The sequence below is a fragment of the Acanthochromis polyacanthus genome, chromosome 4 (genome assembly GCF_021347895.1).
Source record: "Acanthochromis polyacanthus isolate Apoly-LR-REF ecotype Palm Island chromosome 4, KAUST_Apoly_ChrSc, whole genome shotgun sequence".
Classification (NCBI taxonomy): Eukaryota; Metazoa; Chordata; class Actinopteri; family Pomacentridae; genus Acanthochromis; species Acanthochromis polyacanthus.
The window spans coordinates 41,240,341-41,261,325 of record NC_067116.1 but is presented as its reverse complement, the minus strand read 5'-3'; the positions used below and the strand labels follow the sequence as shown (position 1 = coordinate 41,261,325).

At 38.9% G+C, this 20,985-nt stretch overlaps 2 protein-coding genes across 6 annotated transcripts; both read right to left on the bottom strand.

Annotated features, from left to right (window-relative positions):
- Positions 1 to 138: 138 nt before the first annotated feature.
- On the bottom strand, positions 139 to 14,924 carry firrm (FIGNL1 interacting regulator of recombination and mitosis). 5 transcript variants are annotated; one of them, XM_051946568.1, is made up of 24 exons: positions 14,752 to 14,765; positions 14,431 to 14,534; positions 14,014 to 14,038; positions 13,816 to 13,904; positions 13,217 to 13,321; positions 12,944 to 13,084; positions 11,421 to 11,583; positions 11,248 to 11,332; positions 11,021 to 11,159; positions 10,543 to 10,632; positions 10,346 to 10,410; positions 10,119 to 10,267; positions 8,069 to 8,198; positions 7,630 to 7,816; positions 6,741 to 6,823; positions 6,294 to 6,345; positions 5,729 to 5,818; positions 2,503 to 2,688; positions 1,737 to 1,856; positions 1,559 to 1,654; positions 1,361 to 1,474; positions 880 to 984; positions 703 to 783; positions 139 to 621 (listed from the first exon to the last, which is right to left on the bottom strand). In XM_051946568.1, exons 4-24 carry the CDS (start codon positions 13,879 to 13,881, stop codon positions 433 to 435), a joined length of 2,436 nt encoding a protein of 811 aa, XP_051802528.1. In that variant the 5' UTR covers positions 13,882 to 13,904; positions 14,014 to 14,038; positions 14,431 to 14,534; positions 14,752 to 14,765; the 3' UTR covers positions 139 to 432. The 5 variants fall into 5 exon arrangements, with proteins under 5 accessions (XP_051802528.1, XP_051802527.1, XP_051802526.1 ...); XM_051946566.1 differs by having other exon boundaries at positions 140 to 621; positions 14,014 to 14,054; positions 14,410 to 14,559; positions 14,752 to 14,924; XM_051946565.1 differs by having other exon boundaries at positions 140 to 621; positions 14,014 to 14,054; positions 14,410 to 14,537; positions 14,752 to 14,924.
- Positions 14,925 to 19,466: 4,542 nt separating this feature from the next.
- Positions 19,467 to 20,457, bottom strand: si:dkey-51e6.1 (uncharacterized protein LOC558617 homolog). Its single transcript, XM_022203824.2, has 3 exons — positions 20,184 to 20,457; positions 19,750 to 19,874; positions 19,467 to 19,661 (listed from the first exon to the last, which is right to left on the bottom strand). Exons 1-3 carry the CDS (start codon positions 20,395 to 20,397, stop codon positions 19,569 to 19,571), a joined length of 432 nt encoding a protein of 143 aa, XP_022059516.1. The 5' UTR covers positions 20,398 to 20,457; the 3' UTR covers positions 19,467 to 19,568.
- Positions 20,458 to 20,985: the final 528 nt, after the last annotated feature.

Sequence of the window (20,985 nt, the reverse complement as noted above, 5' to 3'; positions counted from 1 at the left end):
TTTAAGAAAACAACAGCAGATGTAACGCAGAAGACAAACTGATCAGGCTGTTGAACATTAACAGAAGAGAATCCTAATTTAATCACTCCTATTTCTATCACATGCTGCTGAAATGTGTCACTTTATCAGTTCCATATTTAGACTGTCTTTCTGATTTGCAATAATCGGCATAGATATCAGCCCTTAAAAAAACATTAGTCGATCCCTAGATTGAATCTTATTGACCTATTTATAGGTAAAATTAAATATAAAACTCGGTGTATATTGAGTCAACAAAGGTGAAAATATTTCTGATAAATCGACACCCTGACTCCCCTTATGCAACATGTATTACCTCCTAGTGCTCAAGTGTTTGGTAGACAGACAGTATACTGGCTACCACTGATTTGGACAGTATAAATATGAGGCAAGGCTGTCCATGAGCATGTATATTCAAAAAAATACATTTAAAGTTAACTTTATAAATGCTACTAACCTCTGTGACTTCAACAGTGTCAGCGGTCGGTTTGTTGGAAACATTTCTTTGTTATTCTCCAGCGTCTCGTTGTGTTGCTGAATCACGAGCGTCTCCTGTTTGAGTCTCTGTAGCCGTGAGTCCACATCTTCTTTTGCATTCACGGTCTACAGCAAAAGATAGTCTAATTCACCTCCATCTGTTAAATCTTAAGTAGATCTTCATTGGAAAATGCTGATGTCACTCACCTTGCTAAGATAATTCACCACTTCAGTCTTGATTTCTTCTCCAAACAAACTCTGGGGAATTACCTCTTCGTGATTTGTGTTCTTCAGCAACACACATTAAGGGACACATTAAATTTATGTTAAACATTACACAGCATTATGTCTGACGTACTAGCATCAGCTGAGTTCTTGCCATACCTCTGCAAAGTAAGAAAAGGCCTCCAGGGCGTGCTGATGTAGCAGCCAGTATCTGTCGGCCAAAAGAACTCCAAACAGGCCACTCAGCTTTGGAAGGATTTGACTCTGAGAAAGTATAAATATCACAATTTAGAATTCAAATCTTGTATGTGGAGTTTCAACTAATTATAACTAAATCTCTTTCTCATAGTAGGTTTCCCCTCAGTCTATAGAATGTGAAAAAAAATTATGGAATACACATAAGTTGTAAAACCCCAAAAAGGAGGTTTAAACTGTGTAACAAATAGTGTTGAAAATTTGAAATAGTCTTTTTTGCTGTGATTCATTTTTTATAGATGGAGTTTTCTGTGGTTCTTGCAGGGTCAAACATTCAAATGAAATGAGAAAACCAGCAAAATAACTCTCCTTGAGCAGCCATTAGTAAGAAGGGCAAGAGACTGGAGACATCAAATCCTCATTTGTAAAACTGTGGTTTTACTACCTGGCTGTCAGGAGGGACAAAGACCTTCCCCAGGGAGGAGAGGAACTCCAGAGCAGCCAGCAGAAGCTGATCTGCACACTTCTGAGCAACAACGGCGTCCAGACACAGCAGAGCCTGTGATAACACACAGCATTTACCAAAAACAGGATCCTCCAATCTTCAACTGTTTAACATGGACTGTGAAAACTAACGGCATACCTGACAGATGACTTGAGGTTTGACGTTTTTTACTAAAACGGCTGATAATGACAAGAGTAGCTGCAGAGTAAACTGGAGCACAGGGTGTGTCTGTATCTGGAGTGAAACAGGTTACAGTGATACGAGTCTTGAGTTTCTAATTTTCTTCCATCAGTTTATTGTTTGCGTATTTTATTACCTGGTCTGGACTCATTCGTGACCACAGCTGTGTGACGATCTTCACCGCAGACAACATGCACTCTTCTTCAACAGACGCCTGCTCTCGAACCACCACTAGGAGGGATAACAGCACCACATTCTGGTAACAGGAGGCATTTTTGTAAATACAACAGTCATGGATTTTCCATTTCAGATTTCTCCACCCTGCTTCCCTGACATTGTTTTTTTTTATTAGATATAATCATTCTGGCAAAAAACAACAACTGAGTCAAACATTCTACTAGGCCTTGTTTAAATATGTTTGTCACAGGACATTTAGATTTTGATAAAATATGGAAACTAAACTGATGATTCAGATTCTGCTATTATAGAGAAAACTTTGGGGAAAGGTCAAACAGAGCTGAAAAGCCGACAAGGAAAGGTCACTCTTATCGTTTCATCCATTTTCAACTGCGGGAACAAGCTTATCTTATTCTTGACATCACTTATTGTGGACATTAATAATTTATCCATTCTCTCATCAGTGCAGAAGGTCAAACACTTAAGCTGCAGCCTTGCCCTTGATATCTGGACTGCATTTACCTCTCCAAGTATTCAATATCAGGGTCACTGCATTCTTCACGTGACACACAAGGTTATAATGGAGGGGAAGCAGTAGTGAGACAAATTTGTGCAATGTCAAGGTTAAAAAAAAAACAACAACAAATAAACAGATGTTCCTCTACAATGTTTTCATGTGAGTTCACTACACCCCCATTACATCCAATATCTGAGTCTGTCCTCACCACTTTGTCCACCTGTCCCAGTTTGTATCCTCCATTCTGCCAGTCGGTCAGAACTTTCTGAGTTAAGTCGAGAATTTCTGTTTGTACACGATGTCGGGCGTCCTGTGAAAGAGCTCTGAGGAGGATGTGGTGCCACACTCGAAGGTTTTCCAACTCAGACGGCGGGAATTGTGCGATCAGCTCCATCTGGAAGAAACAAATGCTTCAAATTAAAATCACATCATTATATCAAGGTTGTGATCTTTAGTAGTAAACGCAACAATTATCATTCAAAACCAAATGCCACTCCACTAGTAGAGGTGCAGATGATTGAAAAATTTAAAAAGCAAACCTGAATAAAAGATCTGAGAAACTAAATTCTTTGCCTTTCACTGAACCCTTCAGTAGGCATAAATAATATCTGAAACACCAGACTCTAGATCTCAAACCTACTGATTCACCTTTAGGAGATTCTGGACTAATATATTGGACACTTCTTTAAATCACCATCACAAAAACATCCAATTAGGGAACTGTGTTCTCATCACAGCTGCACAGTGGGGCAGTGGTTAGCACTTTCGTTTTGCAGCAAGAAGATCCCCGATTCAAATCCCGGCCTGGAGTTTGCATGTTCTCCCTCTGCATGCGTGGGTTTTCTCCGGGCACTCCGGCTTTCTCCCACAGTCCAAAAATATGATGAGGTTAATTGGTTACTCTAAATTGCCCGTAGGTGTGAATGTGAGTGTGATTGTTCGTCTGTGTATGTAGCCCTGTGACAGACTGGTGACCTGTCCAGGGTGTTCCCTGCCTTCACCCGAGTCAGCTGAGATAGACTCCAGCACCCCCCACGACCCGAGTGAGGATAAAGCGGTGTATAGAGAATGGATGGATGGATGTTCTCATCACTCCAGTAAATGTTTCTGAGACTTTCAGAATCTAAGCCAAAGACAAAATAAGCTGTTCTCCACAAAATCTCCGCATTAATGTGGGACAGAGTGCAAATATGAGGCCCAGCACCTCAAAATGTTTAAGGCCATGACAACAAAATACCAGCTTTTAACCACATTTACTGTGAAATTCAGAAATGTCAGGTTTTAGAAACAAAGCACTCCTGGCTGATATTCAGAAGTCAGTTTAAAGTGTATCTGGGCTTTTGTGGAACCAGGCAGCAGACTGAATGATTATTAAATTTACATACATTTTGTTATCACCATGACTAATAAACTGAATTCATGTACATAAAACTTTCAGCATATTGTAATTTAAGTGGCCAAAGTCAAAGGTTTCTATAGCGAAAGGTTGTTTCTAATGCCAGAGCAACTGAAAAACAGGAAAACTGACGTATCAAAAAGAGAGGGTGTCATGGAATGCAAAAAAACCCCACATCTGTGCCTACAAAGATAAGCTGCTGTAATCTCAAAGGCACTTACAGGCGCACAAGTTAGGACAGAAAACAGGAGTCTAATTCTAACAGAGCTTGCATTTTATAAGTGAGTCATACAGTCACAATCATTGACACAACACAAGTCTGGCGGCTGTTTTCTATGAGCTCATAAAACCATTTCCTAAATAAGTCACTTATGTGTGCCACAAAACTAACTCTTCTTCAGAAACCACATGGCTGCAAGATTGCTACTGCAGGAGGCTTGGACATGTCTGATACACAAGAACAGCAGGCAGATGTCATGAAGCAATGCAGGATTCTCTGTCATGGTGACCCATTGCTAGCTAAACAAGGCTCTCAGCGACACACAGACCGAAACACAACCTCAAAATTTAAACGACACGACTGAAATAACGATCACAAAAGTGCTCATTTAACAATTTGGATCTGAACATTAACATTCCCATGGTTCTTCTTTATGAAAACCAACACAGATCAGTATTAAATACAGCTAAGAAGTTATAGTGTTTCTTCGCAATAAACAGTAAAACACTCCCCCTTTGGTGCAACCAGGTAGTGCAGCAAATCTATAAAACATTTTTTGACATGAATGTAGGGCTGGGCGATATGACCAAAATTTTATATCCCGATACGATATACATAACGATATAGCATATTTTGGGTAAATTCAATGAATGAACAGTTTATATAAAATTGCCATGTGAACAAGGAGTTTGAAATCATATATTCAACGAATAAAGGGAGGAGGTATTTGTTTATATATGTGTATTTTTTTTATTTAGAAATTTTTTTCCAAGCATGTGTTATGCAAAATATTTGTTGGTCACATTAACATCTGTCATTTTCAGGTGATAAAAACTAGGGCTGGACCCGAATATCCCGAATATCCGAATATTCGGCACTATCCGGATATTAATTTTGTTATCCGAATATTCGCCCCCCCCAACCCCAAAAATATGTTTTTGTACCAGAGACTAAATGCTGTGGTTTATTTTAGTATGTATCTATATCCCGCTCCGTAAGTCTGGATGGGATCTGTAGTGACTTTGTGCATGCGCGATTCACCTGCCATCTGGCCGGGGAGTGATGCGCCCTCCAATCAGACACTGGGACTGCTGCGAGGTTACTGGACTGACAGCCTGTGCTTTGGGACAGGGAGGAGCTCACAGCAGCACCTGCTGCTTGTTGAAAACAGTAACTTCAGAATGATCCGAGTTTTCCTGTCAGAGTCTCCAGAACTGCAGAAAAAGTCACTTGATTTGTCGCTAGTCGCTTTTGACAAAAAAAATCGCTAGGACGCTTTGGAAAGTCACTAGATTTAGCGAGAAAGTCGCTAAGTTGGCAACACTGTTTTAGCCATGTGTCCGGGCGTGCCGTAAAGCGTGTTTTGCGACACTGCGATATAAACGATAGGATCTTCACATAAAACGATAGACATTTTCTATCGTCCAGACGATATCTATCATCATATCGCCCAGCCCTACATGAATGTACCTCAATTTCTGCCTTATCAGTTATTTTAGTTTTATTCTGTTAAATAATAACCAGAAATTCCTCAATGAATCATTAAGATCTCGACCAGTAAGAGGGATACGTTAGCATTGCATGCCCAAATGAAGCCTGCGCATAGACTCTTGGAGGCTGAAGACAGAGACAGGAGAGACGCAAAGACGGACTACATTTTCAAACTGTGCCAATTTCTCTTTTTTTTGTTAGATTTCTGCCCACTGCAGCTGTACTTACACATGTGCAAAAGTCCACAGTATTTTCATTGTTTACGTCACACTAGTTACAAATATTGAGTCCATAAATACTTTTGTTTCAGTTCTGAAGGTTTCTGACCTGGTGGTTCGGCGTCATAAAGGAAACCATGCGTTTCAGCAGCAAGCCCAGGTGGAAGGACTGGTAGCGCTCAGCGGTGCACACTTTCACCTAAAGCCCAAGAGGGAGAAGCAGAGTGGAGCTGAGGGACAGTGGGAAAGTCAGTGTGAAGGCTCACAAGGAGGTGACACCAATTGTCACCTCTGTTGGGATGCCAGAGAAAACATGGTTGGAATCCATACTAATCCATAACCCTACCGAGTGAGAGAGATTAATGGGATTTAGAGTTATTTTAGAGAGTGCTCAGGAAGAGGTCATCAACACGGAGAAACATCTGTGACCTTGTGGCGTCTATCCAGGGTGGTGAGAGTCAAGATTCAGGAAGTTTGGATATGATCCTATCAATGATGTTTGCAAAATATAGCAAGTTTGAAGTATGAAGGCCTACTGAGCATCTTTAGAATTCAAGTGTAATTGTAATATTTGAAAGGTGTAGTAAAGTAACGCATGGTTTTAAATCTAAATTAAACAACACCATAAATGTATTGTCACTTTTGTATTGTACATTTTCCTGGTCTCTACCTACCAGTTGAGCAATAAGGAGGACATGATGTAGGCAAAGTTCAGCTGTCCCATACCTGTAAGTATAGAGAACTGCATCAGCCATTTATTCAATATGGTGAGGAAAAAAATGCATAGAGTCCTGGCAACCAGCCATTTTTGTGAAACTGCAGCTGTAAAAAGTCAAAAGCTCTGCAATCTTGTTGTACGTTGTATTGTATAATGACAAAAAAAAAATTTGTTCTATAAAAATGCCAGAAATTAAATGTAGAATGACACAAAGGGAGCAGAAAAGTAGCCCTGACCTAGTTACAGCTCCACACCGTGGATTTTCATTTTAATGCAAATTCTATATGTGAAAACTCCTGTAGATGAAATGCTTTAAAATACCAGGTGCTCAGACTATTTAAAGAGTAATTCACAGATGATCCGCATTATAAATAATGAAAACTGCATTAGTCTTCATTCTTACCGTGCTGTAAAACACCACACATCTGTGGCCAGCAGAGCCGTTTGAGTGTCAGCCTGCAGTACGGCATCAACCAAGCAACGCTCCTGAAAAAAGGAAGGTGAAGGAGAGCTCAAGTCTGGTAAACAGGAGGTGGGAGTAAACAGAGAAACACACAAAAGGCAGAAAGAAAGGATCAAAATATTTAACAGACACAGAGAAGCGAAAGTGAAACAATGATTTGCTTTTGATGATGGGAAATCCTGCCATGAAACAAAGCTAATCGCCAGAATGTGATTAGATATCCCAAATAAATAGAAGCTTACAAGAGTTCACCTCTCGAACACTGAGCCTATAGATTTAATGACCATTTAATGTCCGTTCAAAAGTTTGGGGTAATTTGTTTACTTATTTTTGAAAGAAAAGCATTTTTTTGTCAATGAAGGTAACATTAAATGAATCAGAAATGCAGCTTAGACATTGTTAATGTGCTAAATGACCATTCCAGCTGGAAACAGCTGGTTTTTAATGGAATATCTCCGTAGGGGTACAGAGGAACATTTCCAGCAACCATCACTCCTGTGTTCTAATGCTACATTGTGTTAGCTAATGGTGTTGAAAGGCTCATTGATGATTAGAAAACCATTGTGGAATTATGTTAGCACATGAATAAAAGTGTGAGTTTTCATGGAAAACATGAAATTGTCTGGGTGGTCCCAAACTTTTAAATGGTAGTGCATTTGTCAGTATGAACACACATATTTGAAAAACCAAACTAATAAGTCAACGTTTACGATTTGCAAAGACGAAAAAGATGATAAGAAATTTAAACATTAGTAAGAAAGTAGAGAAAGTAAGAGAGCACTTTAATAGCTCATAATGCAGTGTGTGTGGTTATGTGTGTGGATCTCACCAGCACAGGAAAGTGCTCAGGAGGAAGCACAGCCACACTGGCACAGAGCTGCACACAGAAGTGTTGGTGCAGAGTGACCTGGGCCTGGGCCTGACCCTTCAACATCACCCCTGGCAACAGCACTGGTACATTACGCTCAGCATGGCATCGTCGGAAACTAGTGAAGACGGCCTGGTAGAGAGGAAGTCTAGAGACAAAAGCGATGGAAAGAAGCTTTAAAATATGTACTGAAAACATTAAGCCAACATAAAAAGGAAGTCTCATCATATTTGTTACATTACACTGGACCTGAATTTGACTACTCTCTGTAAAACAGGAAAAACTTAATTCATACTGTGACAAATCAACAATACATCATCATCTCTGCTTTATATCCCTGCTGTGAAGCACTAATAGTCAGAAACACTGCAGTTCAGTAAACAATCAAAGCCTTTACTACCTGGGTGTCTCCTCTGAGAACTGACTGCCAGTGAACCAAAGCTGCATCACCTCCTCTGGTTGGCAGGAAAGTTGTCCCATGATGCTCACCAGCAGGAGACACTGAGGAAGCTCTTGTTCAGGACGTAACCCTGCAGACAGCATGTTGCATATCTTAGTCAAAAATGTTGAGATTATATTTCTTGTTGCTAATGTTTTCACAAATATGCCAGTTTCTTAAACATACAAACTATCACTTCAGTAGATGTTTTTGGAAGGAATGTTCTCAAAGGCCCCTCAAGCTATGTATGGCAATAGGTGAGAATCATGCACACTATGCAAGTAATTAACTACACATTACAATGTGTACATTAAGATATCAAAGACCAAAGACCAAAATCACTTCATCCTTGAGTGCAGCTTTTTGTCTGAAATTTATTCACTTACTAGTTTATTTAAGAGAACGTGAACCTTATAAAAATTGTTCTGTTGATTAAACTTCCAAGTTTGAAACCAGCAGTGCTCCTTTAAACACCACAAGACTTTTAAGATCTTCTGTTGCAATTCCAATAAACACTCTGTTCCACAGCTGCACCTCATTATTATTCTGCTATGGAGGAAAAACATTGTCTTCTTTGTACTTCTTTAAACTCATCACAATTGTATTGAGCTATATTGAGCTAAGCTCATGATGCAGCGATGCTGTTCGAGGGAACAACCGGTATGGATTTTCCAGACTGATTGCTATATAGATTATTGGTAATGGTAGTGTCTACGGATACGGGTCCGTATCCGTAGCCCACAGGCTACGGGTACGGCACTTTCCATTTGCCAGACAGATACGGACCCGTACGCGAGTCTCGCGAGTCAAGAAGCTGCTAACCACTGCAAACTGTTGAAAGGTAAGCAAAGGTTAAGGTTAGGGTTAGTGTTAGGGTCAGGTTTAGGGTCCGTACCTGCAGTACCGATGCTACGGGTCCGTACAGCTAGCGTCTACCGGGAGTCACGTGACCAGATCTCGCGTATCTGATTGGCAAATGGCAAGTGCCGTATCCGTAGTCCACAGGCTACGGGTACGGGTCCGTACCTCTAGCAACAACCATTGGTAATCAAGAAAGGCCAGTCGACATTAAATGTGTTTGTACAAGATGTGATAGCAGAGAACCAGTCATTCAAAAGTAGGCTTTATCATTAATAAGGCTGACTATAACTGACAGTGTAAAATAGAAATAGGAGTTAAATTAGGACACTCTCTTCCAATTGATCAGTTAGTCTCCAGTAGTTACATCTGCTCTTCTCTATTTTTCTAATCTATCACTGCTCTACTCTTAAATTTCCTCACTAAGGTTCAATTCTTAAAGCTTTATTACTTGTTGTTTTCTAGACACTGTTTCAAGCCAATCTGAGGCTCTCTTCTAACTTAGCTGCTAGTCATTAGCATAGCCTTAGCCACTGTAAGAGCAGCTAATTTCCTGGTTTGTGGCAACAGCTTGAGTTTCTTGTTCAGATTTTATAGTCTCAGACCAATCAGATCTGAAGTAGCACATTTAATTTATCGATAATCTGCCAATAGAAAAACTGATACCGATAATTGGACAAAATGTCAAATATCGGCCACATTAATCGATCAGGACGATTATCGGTCTGTCCCTACAGTGTTTCCTCAAAATGGAGACAAGAGGATTGTTTTGCTGAAACATCTGCACACAGGGAGTTAAGCACTGCCATTAAAATGAAAAAGTGACTCAAACATTAGCAGGGCTGCCTTACTGCATGATACAAATCTTCTGCAAAACTTGAAATTTTCTGTGTAGCAATTTGGAGATTGATGAATTGCTGATTGTGAAAACTCTATCACACATAGCAGAGAGAAAAGGAGGAAATTGTGTCAAATGTGAAGGCAATTGCAGACTTGGACCCAAAATCTACATCCGGTGAGTCAGACTAGCCCACAGCTAATCAGTAGAAAGTTCATAAAGTCATGCTTTCACTACAAAGGGAAACTGCAAAGTATTTTTCACCACTTCCACAGTATTTGGAGAAAATGACAACAAGATAAGCTTTGAACTCACATAGATCCTGCCGGAGGGCAACTTCAGCAAACGGCCTCAGAGACAGCAGCTGGAGGAGGAAAGCATCCATGGGAACCAGAGCTGCTGCTTTCAGCTCCTCAGACAGAGCCGTGGGCAGTTCTGGAGCACACAAACTGGGAGGGAACTTACTGAAAGACATAAAATACCAGGAAGGGTAAATTATGGTCTTAATTTGCTTTCTAAAATTACAGCCAAACAACAAATACCTGATGATCTGGAGATAAAGTTGGTGAAAACTGCTGCAACATTTTGTCAGAAAAAACTTGAATTCCTGTTGAAAAGAGGAAAGAAGAAATTATCCTAAAATGTAAGCAGACATTTATAAAAAGAAAATTAACAGTGAGACACAGCACAAAGGTTTAAACTACCAAAGAGAGTGGCAAGAAGATCCTAATTTTAGTACCTTTATGTAATGAACCAAAGTGTTGGCAAAAAATCTGCACATCTTTGCAGATTTCTGGAACAGCTTGTATTCTGGGCTTTGTTTGGCCTCCTTTAAGAAAGGACAAAAGAGCATAAATACAAAAGGTGACCGAGATCAACTCTACCTTTGACCTTACACTTTTAAACACAAGTCATACATTGTTCTAAGCACACAAGGGTAAGACACAGGAAAAAAAATCATCATTATCCATGCAGAATATAGTAAAGTCAGGAAAGACAAAAATGCTGTGTTTGCAACAACTTTTTTTGAGCAAATATGTTTATGCTCGAAGAAAACATTGAAAAACTTCCCTAGTTTCAAAGGAAATACAACTTTGATAAGAGATAAACAAATACTAACTCAAGCATTCATCCATCTGTGCAAAGTAACAAAAAAAAAAACATATGAATAATATTGATTTTAAAGGGGTTTTTCTAGCCAATCTGAGCATTCCTACCTGTAAACCAATATGTTTAATCTGTTCAGCCAGCTCCACACAGTTGTGGAAGGAGGCCAGCAGGTTGTCACTCAGGCTGCTGCTGATGTCATGGTGATGTAGATGCTCCTCGACCAATGAGTGGTACTTTATACTCTGTCTGAATGAATCAATAACCATTCAAAATAAGTCACTAAATAAAACAATTCATCTAGTACGCAGGACAATACGGCATTAAGAGTACAGACCTGATGAGGAACTTCCATGTGTTAGCATGCAGTGCTATGTCCAGGTTGGAGATAAGAGAGCAGATATCCAGGAGACTGTGAATCACTGAGGAGGACGATGTAAGATATATTTAATAGACTGCATTAAATGTAGGCAATGTAATGAAGATTTTGGCACATAAAAACCACCACACCTGTAACAATGTCAGAGACCTCCTCCTCTGAAGCGCTGCTTTCCAGGGAGATCCGATCCAGCAGCTCCAAGAAACTCTTCTGGAGGGAATATGCTTCCTTGAATAGTCCCTGCAGCAGGTCGGCCACCAGGGACAGACGACTGCAGTAAACCTCCTCACTGTCCTGGGGACAACATGCAGTGTTGTTTGGATTTGACAAAAAAATTATAGAAACGTGTGCACAGAATTTTAGAATTGCATGAAAATTTGAATGGAATTGTTGGCTTTTTTTTCTTTTCACAAACACTTGATCCTCTTTAAAACAGTGTTTACAGAGCAATAAAACCAATATTTCATAATAGTATATACTCAAATAAATGACACATAAAATCTGCATATTGTAGTTATTTCTTAATTTACTAAATAAGGCAACAGATGAGTCACATCGATAAAGTAATCATACCTTTTAATCCATAAAATTTCAGTCAGGGTTTTCCAGACTCTCTGTCAATAACTAGAATCTTCTAGAAACCTGCGATATCTAACGTGTGGAGCTCTCTTTGCCATTTAAGTTCAAAAGTACTCTTTAAAACCATGAGAAAAAAAGGCATGCGGATGCCTAACAGTAACAGAATTTCAAAAGATCTCCAAATGATCGGAAACATATCATTCCACTGAAAGCAAAATCATCTACAAGTGGTGTAAATTGTAGAGAATTTCCAATTTGTTCATGACCGACTGCCCCTGTGAATTTAGCCCAATATCAGACTGTTTGATGCAAAAAGACACCTCCAAGAGCCCAAAAATTTCATCACAGGTACCGCAGATAAATCTTGAAACTTTTGGTGCCAAATTGCTGCCGCTTACAATCAGGAAGACACTGCAAAACTTTTTCCTGCACAGGAGTTGTGGCAGGAAAAAGCATTTGCTGTCCAAAAAAGATGTCATAGCAAAACTACCGTTTTCCAAAGAACAGACAGCCAAAGACTAGATCATCTGGAAAAACAATGAAACAAAGACAGAGTCGTTTGGCCACAGTAAAAGCAGACTGATCAAAGACAACTTCTCAGGAGAGCAATCTCACACTGACTGTAAAGCGTGGTGGTGGAAAGGTTAAGGTGTTGCTGTGTTGTCTCTGGCCAGCTCGTAGTCATCGATTTAAGCATTGATTCTGCATCATATCAAACAGAGCTGGAGGATAACAAGGGGATTTAAAGTTGAATTTGAAGTAAAAGTGGGCATTTTAACAGGACAATTACACGAATAAAACTACTAAGGAATGGTGGTGAAGAACTCCAGCATGCTGATATCACACACAATGGACATTTATGAAAAACATCCACAAGAAGTTGTTCTGCTATCAGGAGCAATACTAGATTCTATGCTCACAAAATATTTTTAGTTGAATAAATGACTGAAAAAATTAAATTCTGTAGGCACTGTATCACAGAGGTTTTTCTTCTCCATATACGACAAAGTGTATGGAGATTGTTTTTGCGGCTGTCGTTTCTCACAAATGCCACCAGTAAACTAAACAGACTGACCTTGCAGTGCTGAAATGTTTCCCTCAGGACTTTCAGGATACAAGTTGGTAGCGAGCGGATAGCATCCAAGTCAGGAGCTTCCTCAAACGAGCCAACGTGACGCACACAAGTAGACAGCGCATCAATTATCTGCACCAGTCCCTGAAACAGACAACAGGATCTGGTCAAAATATCAGTTAGACGAGAGAGAACAACACACAGTATACTACATATATTGTAGAAAACTTGTATGGTACATATTGTGTCATTATGTTGTACACTTTGTAGTTGTACCTGTAAAATGTTCCGTAGTAAGCCACACAGTTCAGTGTTCTGACTTGAGAGTCCGCCAGCTTGGTCCATGACTTCTTTCATCATGCTGTGAAACACCGTCACTGCCTGCAGACAGTTGTGACAGATAAACATGAGACACATTCACAAAGATAAATAAATACACTTCAAAGGAACATCATCGAAATGAAGCAGTGAATAGGAAGAAAACTGTTACTTGATTTAACAGCCCTATGACCACAACAAAACAAATCCTTTACAAGGCAAGGTTTTAATGGGACTCATTTTGCAGAAGCATTTACATTTGGAACATACAGTCAATCAGGAGGCTAATGGGTCAAAAGAAGGATAAAAAACAGTCTCAACTGACTACAGCTAGTCAGCCAGCTCCACATACTGGGCAAACATAAGGTTTATTAAGTGAAATACATAAGAAACGGCCTATTTAACAACAATGCATATTAGATAAAATAAATACTGCAATGTTTAATGGCACTGAGTTTATGTAATATAATTTCAACCCTGTAGCCACTGTGTTATATAAGAGAAGGAATTCATAAAAATGGTTCTATATACAAAAAGGGTGTTGTTGTGTTGTTTACCTTAGGTAAGATCTGGGAGAAACACTCATCCTCCAGCTCTGACAGTCCAATGTGAGGGAGGAACATGTCTGTAATTATCTTCAGTATACCTGTGAGGAAGTCCTATTTAAATACATTCCATACTTGGAGTGCAAAAAACAGAAAACGTACTAAAAAAGCAGTTTGTATTTTTTTAAAATGTGCAATTGATAAACTTACGTATATGATCATCCCAGCTGTCAGACTTATGATGCAAAGAGTGCAAACAGTCAAGGAAAATCCCTAAACATGTTTGATAAATATGCAGAATTGCAGTAGTAATGCAGAAAGCATTACAGATTAGCATGAGCAAAGCACAAATTTTCACACAGTTTCACTCAGAAAATATTCAGAAAACTTTATCAGCTTAACAAGGTGTGAAGAGCTGGGTGTTCAGTATGGCTGCATATTGCAAACTATTATATTAACTAATAAATAATATCAATTAATTTATTTTTCTGTGCTTTTCCTATACTCTTATCATAAAGAGGCAATCACTGGACTTTCCCTACAGTAAAACCTGACGCATGAGATCATCAAAACGCCAGGGATGGGCATGAAGTTTGGGAGGATATGGTGAGTTTTGGCAGGACAGACCTGAGCTCCTGGCGGCAGGTTTCCTGACTCCACTGCACCACCTCATCCAGGAGAGAAATGTTGGTCTGGGACATGATGAAAGGAGGCACCGGTGGAGCTCAGTCCTGCTGTCCAGAAATATGTAGGACACTGCATGAGTCATTGAAAATGCCCCAGTTTAGTACAATAGCTTCATCAGTACCTGAGCTTATGTTATTAATAACTTACTCACAGACTAGCCAAACAGAACCGAGGCTAACGTTTGCTGTCTATGTTATGCTACAAGTAGCATTAGCATAGCAGTTAAGTTTTGATAACAGCGTCCTACCATAAATAACATACCATAAATGTTCAGTTCCGAGGCGTAGAATCACTTCAACGTTCCTTCGAGTCGCCTACCGTTACCATTTTATCTGGTCAAAGACTCAAATGTAGAAATTATTAAAGAGAGACGAACAGATAATAAGCTGTAGACAGGCATACCGCCCGCCGTTCTTTTAACTGGATGTGACGTTCGACCGACGCTACTCATCTTCTCTCACTCTGATTGGTTGAAACGTTGACAAGCCAGCGTTGTCAACTAATGAGAAACTGTATGTAAGGTAAAGCGATGAAATTAACAACTGTTTCCTTGAATTACACACACACACACACACACACACACACACACACACACACACACACACACACACACACACACACACACACACACACACACACACACACATACATACATACATACATATAGATATAGATATAGATATAGTTAAAACTTAAGGGAGTTAAGTCTCACTTACTATGTCAATACATTTGTAGTTAATATGAATATAACCAATGCATTATATTTCTTAAAATAACATTCAAAGTCATGAATACGGTATATAATGATAACAAAATGAAAGAATGATAAATAGCCATTTAGGTACTAATGTGTTTTGTGTTTTGTGTCAAACAAAAGTAATTATATTTGTCTGACACACTGTGCGGATAAACTGTAAGTTTTTGCATTTTTCCAGATGACTTTTTTTTCTGATGTTAACTTAAAAAAACTTAATATTTTACTATAAGGGTTGTTTCTTAAAGCAGTTTATTCTTTTGGTCCTCTGGGGCATCAGTGGGCAGTCCTAGCAGTGAAAAATGTTAATTGGATGAGGCTTAAATACGCTGATGGAAATAGAAGTAAATTTCTGAGCAGATTAACAATATGAACTGTTTTGTTTCTTACTGCAATCAGTGTTTCAGTATGATGCGTTTGTCAACAATGAGGTTTAGCTTTAGTCAGTCTGTCCTAATTACTCAGGTGATGAGCCTTTACATATCTCAATCCATAATATTGAAACACCAGCTAGTTTAAAAGTCACAGGTTTATCTTTAGAAAAAACTACAGATTCATTGAAAAACACAGTAGGATATTGTGTATCCTGAATGTTGCTGGGGCTGTAGAAAATTAAAGGCAAGTGTGTCAGAAAAAAACTATTTAACAACAACATTTAGCATGTTCATTTTATTGAAGAAAAAAGGGAAGCAAGGCTTTCTTGAGAATTAAATGTGCAAAAACTATGAGGATATAGGCATAGCACTTATATTTTGGGTAAGTACCGTAAATGAAATATCGGCATCACATGACTTTATGATAACATATTAGGTCAAGTTTGACCTTCAGAAGATACGTGACGTCCAGCAGTCAGAAGGGTGTTGATTGTGCTCCTGTCACAAACAGTTTCCCTTTAAAAAATGATTTTTAAAAAAAAAACACATTGTTTGTAGTAAACTTTGCTGCCTGTCAAGTGTGACCCGGAGATAAACTTAGAATGCGTCAGAGTGATGAATTTAGGTTTATCACATGGAAATACTGGTATCACATTTTCTTTGCACGATTCATAGACTATTATACATTGATAATAACTTAGAAAAACACAAATTAGGACAATAGACATACAGTACAGAGAGGGAATGAGATGTTTAGGAATGTATAGATTCTATATGCAGATTCAGAAGACATGTGACACTTGTCCTGGGTGTCAAACATTTCTGTTAACACTGACCTTAATGACGCCCTAAAATTGTTTGGGCGGCTATTGTTTTGCCGATAAGATCTTGAGTACTGAAGTAAATCTGTTGCTGCCGGCTGTCGCTTCATTTCCCGACAGCCTGAGGTGTGAGCTGCTGCTGCTGCAGGAAGGGACCAACTTCTTTTTCAGGAACTGGCTGCACATTGATGCTTATCTCACTTAAGATGAGGCACATTGGAGCGCTGCCTGCAGAGTACTTACACCTGGAAGGAAATCCACGGAATATACAGAAATGTATGGAACATTATGGGAAGTAGGACAGTTTTCCCAGCAACTGCATCCATCTATCCACTGTTCAGTCTCATTATGTTAGCTTCACCATTTAAAAAATGACATTATCAGTTGTTTCTGTTGATTCTCATTCATCCAGGTTATGGTAAGTTTGAGAAAACAGTAACTGGGCTTCTTTTACAGTTTGTCAAGATATTTTATTTCTCATCCAAGAAGAACATTACCGGTTAATTTCCTGTCTCCAAAGAAAAATATTTTACTTGCCTGGTCCACATGGAAGTCAGAGTGCAGCAGTATTTCAGCATCTTGTGGCACCAATTCGAAATCAACTGTACACTGACAAAAATAATTTTAAAAAGCTATAAAAAAGCTGTAAAAATCTAGCAGCAAAAGCCTTAGAAGAATATCTTAAAATACTATAACATAAAAAACTGTGTACATCAGTTAAAATGTCTAGAAAGAAATGATATTTTTTGCTGATTTAAATACAGTAAACTGTGTACTTTACGGTCACACATTCACAAGGAACAAATTACTGTTTGCAAAAATACAGATTATTGTAAGGGACATTATGTACAGTTGTGGCCATTTTTTGTAGTCAAGATGTAAATGAATACTTTGATTTCTGTGATTTTACTTGTAATAATTTTCAAACGTTTTTTTTTAGAAAAGGTTTAAAATTATTTACCATTTTATAATTCCTGGCACATGATTTTTCTTTCAAATATTGGCAAATATCTGTAAAAGAATAACATTGTTTGCAAATATCAATACAGCAAAAAAAGTGTAATTTTCTGATCAAAAGCTTTAAGAGAATATATAATCATTTGAAAAAATACAGATTTTTGATGACTTTTTATTTACAGTTTTTCTGTTTTCTTTTTTAGGGTTAACGGGTAAACAACAAGACAGTTTTTCTATGATTTTCTAATTATTATATGTATTTTTACAAAAATGGGAACAAAAAATAAAAACAGTTCAATAAAACAGGAAACAGTTCAGATGTCTAATTACAGACATTTGAACTGTTTCCTCTCAACACGAAATTAACTGTAACAAGTGCATTTTACAAGAAACTTCTACTTCCCACACTGACCTCCCTGTTTGTAGACAATAAAAGAGGTCAGTTTTCAGGAAATTGGCTCTGGATTGGAGTGGAAACTGGAAGGAAGGTGCCTTTTGTTTCTCTCCTTTTTAAGGTCACAGGGTAGCTGGCAGAGCGTGGTCGGCTCCAGTGTCTATGCTCAGTCTGTTGATGAGGGTCAAGGAGGATGAAGCGCAGAGCTAATTCTGGTCTGCTCTGGTCTGCTCTGCGTAGTTGCAGGGTACTCCGACTTGTTTTCTCTGTAAGTCATCGGGACGCAATGAGTAAAAGAACAAAAAATAAAAATAAAAAAGAAGAAAGTTCTAGAAAGAATGTGGCTCACTGCTGGAACACAACCTGTGGAGACTCCATCAATTAGTGGGGAAAACCCTGAGGAAAAGGATGGAGACTCTTTCAGACTCACATAGTTGGAATTTTATGGGAATAAGACTTCTTGTTGTTATGCCACTATGAAATACAACACTAGACTCCCGCTTAAAGCCATATGAACTAAATAACAACACAGAATAGAATGTTAGCTCGCTGAGCTCTTCTTTAGGATATTTTGGATAGACTGCAGATAGGAGATTTGAATGGAATTTGAATTTTACAGACACAGTGTCACCGCCTGCACGTCAAAGAATGACTTAAGTAGCTTGAAATGTATCAGGTGGATTCGCACAAAGCTTCATACAGATGCTCACAGTTTTCACACAGCAAATCCTTTTTATCTTATCAAGTTCGTGACACATTTTTAAGCACCATGGTAAGGTTCACATTTGTGATTTTAACAGATATTGGAAGGATTTACACAAAATTTATCACAGACATTCCATTTCCCTCAGGATCAAAGTTCTCCAACTTCTTCTTCACTGCCATTGTGAAAGTAAATTCCAATTTGCCATTAATTTTATGACCAAATACTTTCAAAACTAATGACATGGACATCGCCTCAGCTGTAATTGTTGCAAAGCAGCGCGTTTTCATGCTCACATGCTAAACCAAAATCAAATTAAACATTTCATCTGCTAAATACCATCATGTTGTATGGTGTCAGATACACTTGTTTTAATAGTAATGAAAAAGAAAACAGAAAAGTGCATTAAGGTCTTAAATGCTGGAGGCATGAAAGTGGAAGAAAATGATGTTTTTCTGTTCAAACATGACTCAACTCAAGCTTGTTGTTGTTACTTTTGTGATTTCAGGCACTTTCACTCCTGCATTTATTTATTATCCTATCATTGTGTGTAAAGTGCCGTGGAGCTCAGTGTGACGTCCATCATTATTTCGGATTATTCAGAAAATGAAAGTGTGTGACCACAATGAAAGGAAAAAAGTCCCCGTTATCTGTTTTTGGTCTTTTAAACAATAAACTTTCCCCTCAGCTAACAGGATATGTTAGTGATTCCAACTGGCTCTGCCCTTCCTGTATGGACTTTACGCATGGCAAAGGAACTCTGTTTCAAATGAAGCCCATCAAAGACTCAGTAATAAAACTTTTAAAAAAAGATTCTATTTCAAGATGACGTGTCAAAAGTTCACGCCACACACTTCAAGTTGTCGGTGGTCTAAAAGTGTAAATGCTGCTTTGGAAAACACCTGCAGAGATTTACTCAAGCATTTTCTTTGAGTAATTTATACTTTCACACACTCACAATCAAACAATTAGATGCAGAAAAACTGAGTTTATTTGAAGAGTTAAAACATTATTATGTGGTTTCTGTATTCATAAATAAAGGCCAGAATCTGAAATGACATGAAGGTTTTTGCTCTTATTTCTTATCATCAGACCAGGTGATCTCATAGTCACTGAAGACGGTCTTCAGCTTCTCCACAGATGCAGCGTGGTCGGCTTTACCAAAGGCCTAAAAAGAAGAAGAGACATTTACATTAAAACACTGAGGCTTTGCAGTTAATTCAGTTTTTAATGACATTTCATCCAAAGAAACTTACTGTGGATTCTCCAAACACTCGGAGTTTTTTGTCCTGGCTGTTGTGCTCTATCTTTCCTCCTCCCAGACATTTACACTCCATCCCCAAGGCCTCCATGGCCGGGTTGACCTTCTCAAATATATGATCTGTCAATTATTGAAATAATTGCAACAACAGAAACAATTCTGGTTTAGTTACAGGAGACTCAATCAACGATTAGAAGAATTTGGCAAATATTTACTCTAGCAGCGTTAGTCACGTGTGCGTAAAGCTGCTGCCTCCAAAAGCTGTGCAGCTTTTACGCACACTGCGCGTTTAGTGTATGCACCAAAAACCGCTGAGTGCACCAAAAGAGGTCAAATCTGCAACAGTACAGGTCATCTGATTTGGTTAATGTCGAGCTGAACTGACGCACTTGACGCTCCTCTTTTTGCAAACTTCAGTGACGAACTTACTGTGATACTCGGCACTTTTTGTGCCTCGGACTATGTCTTTGTGCACATCGCCATCTTTCACTTTCACCCTGACCAGAATGTATTTAAACGTTCCCTCTGGATCAATCTCCACGTCGGGGACTTTGGTCAGAGCTTCTGCCATTGCAACCGTAGCTTTACGCAGCGACCCAGAGACTGTCGGACTGTTCAGAGATCTGCCGACCACAGAGAACATAGCATGTTCTCTCTCGTGGCTTTATTTGGATCAGGAGTTCTATTTCCCTTCTTAAAGAGACAGACAGTGCGCAGAAAGTGCAGATTAACGCTGCGTCCGCACGCTGGCGACTCCATATGGTTGGGAGTTTCAGTTAAAAGCAGCTTCTTTTTTTTGGTTCTTGAAGATGTTACTCTCTCATACAGAAGGCTTCATTCAGTCCTGAACTGAAGCTTTTACTGAAACTCTTAGATTGTAATGACCTGGATGACAAAGAATCTATGCATGCATGTTGTAGTGGCATGTTTTATTTTTATTTTTGGATTTTGTCAAAATCAAACTCAACCTAATCTAAGAGCAACTGATGCCTCATGAGAATGTAGTCTACAAAAAAGTTCATCATACAAACAAAACATCAACTTTTTTGTTGGTTTTCTAGTCCGCCAAGGAACGCAGCGGAGGTATGTGATAATTGACATACGTCTGTCTGTCTGTGCGCAACATTGATCAAAAACATCCATTCTCTATACACCACTTTATCCTCACTAGGGTCATGGGGGGTGCTGGAGTCTATCCCAGCTGACTCGGGCGAAGGCAGGGGACACCCTG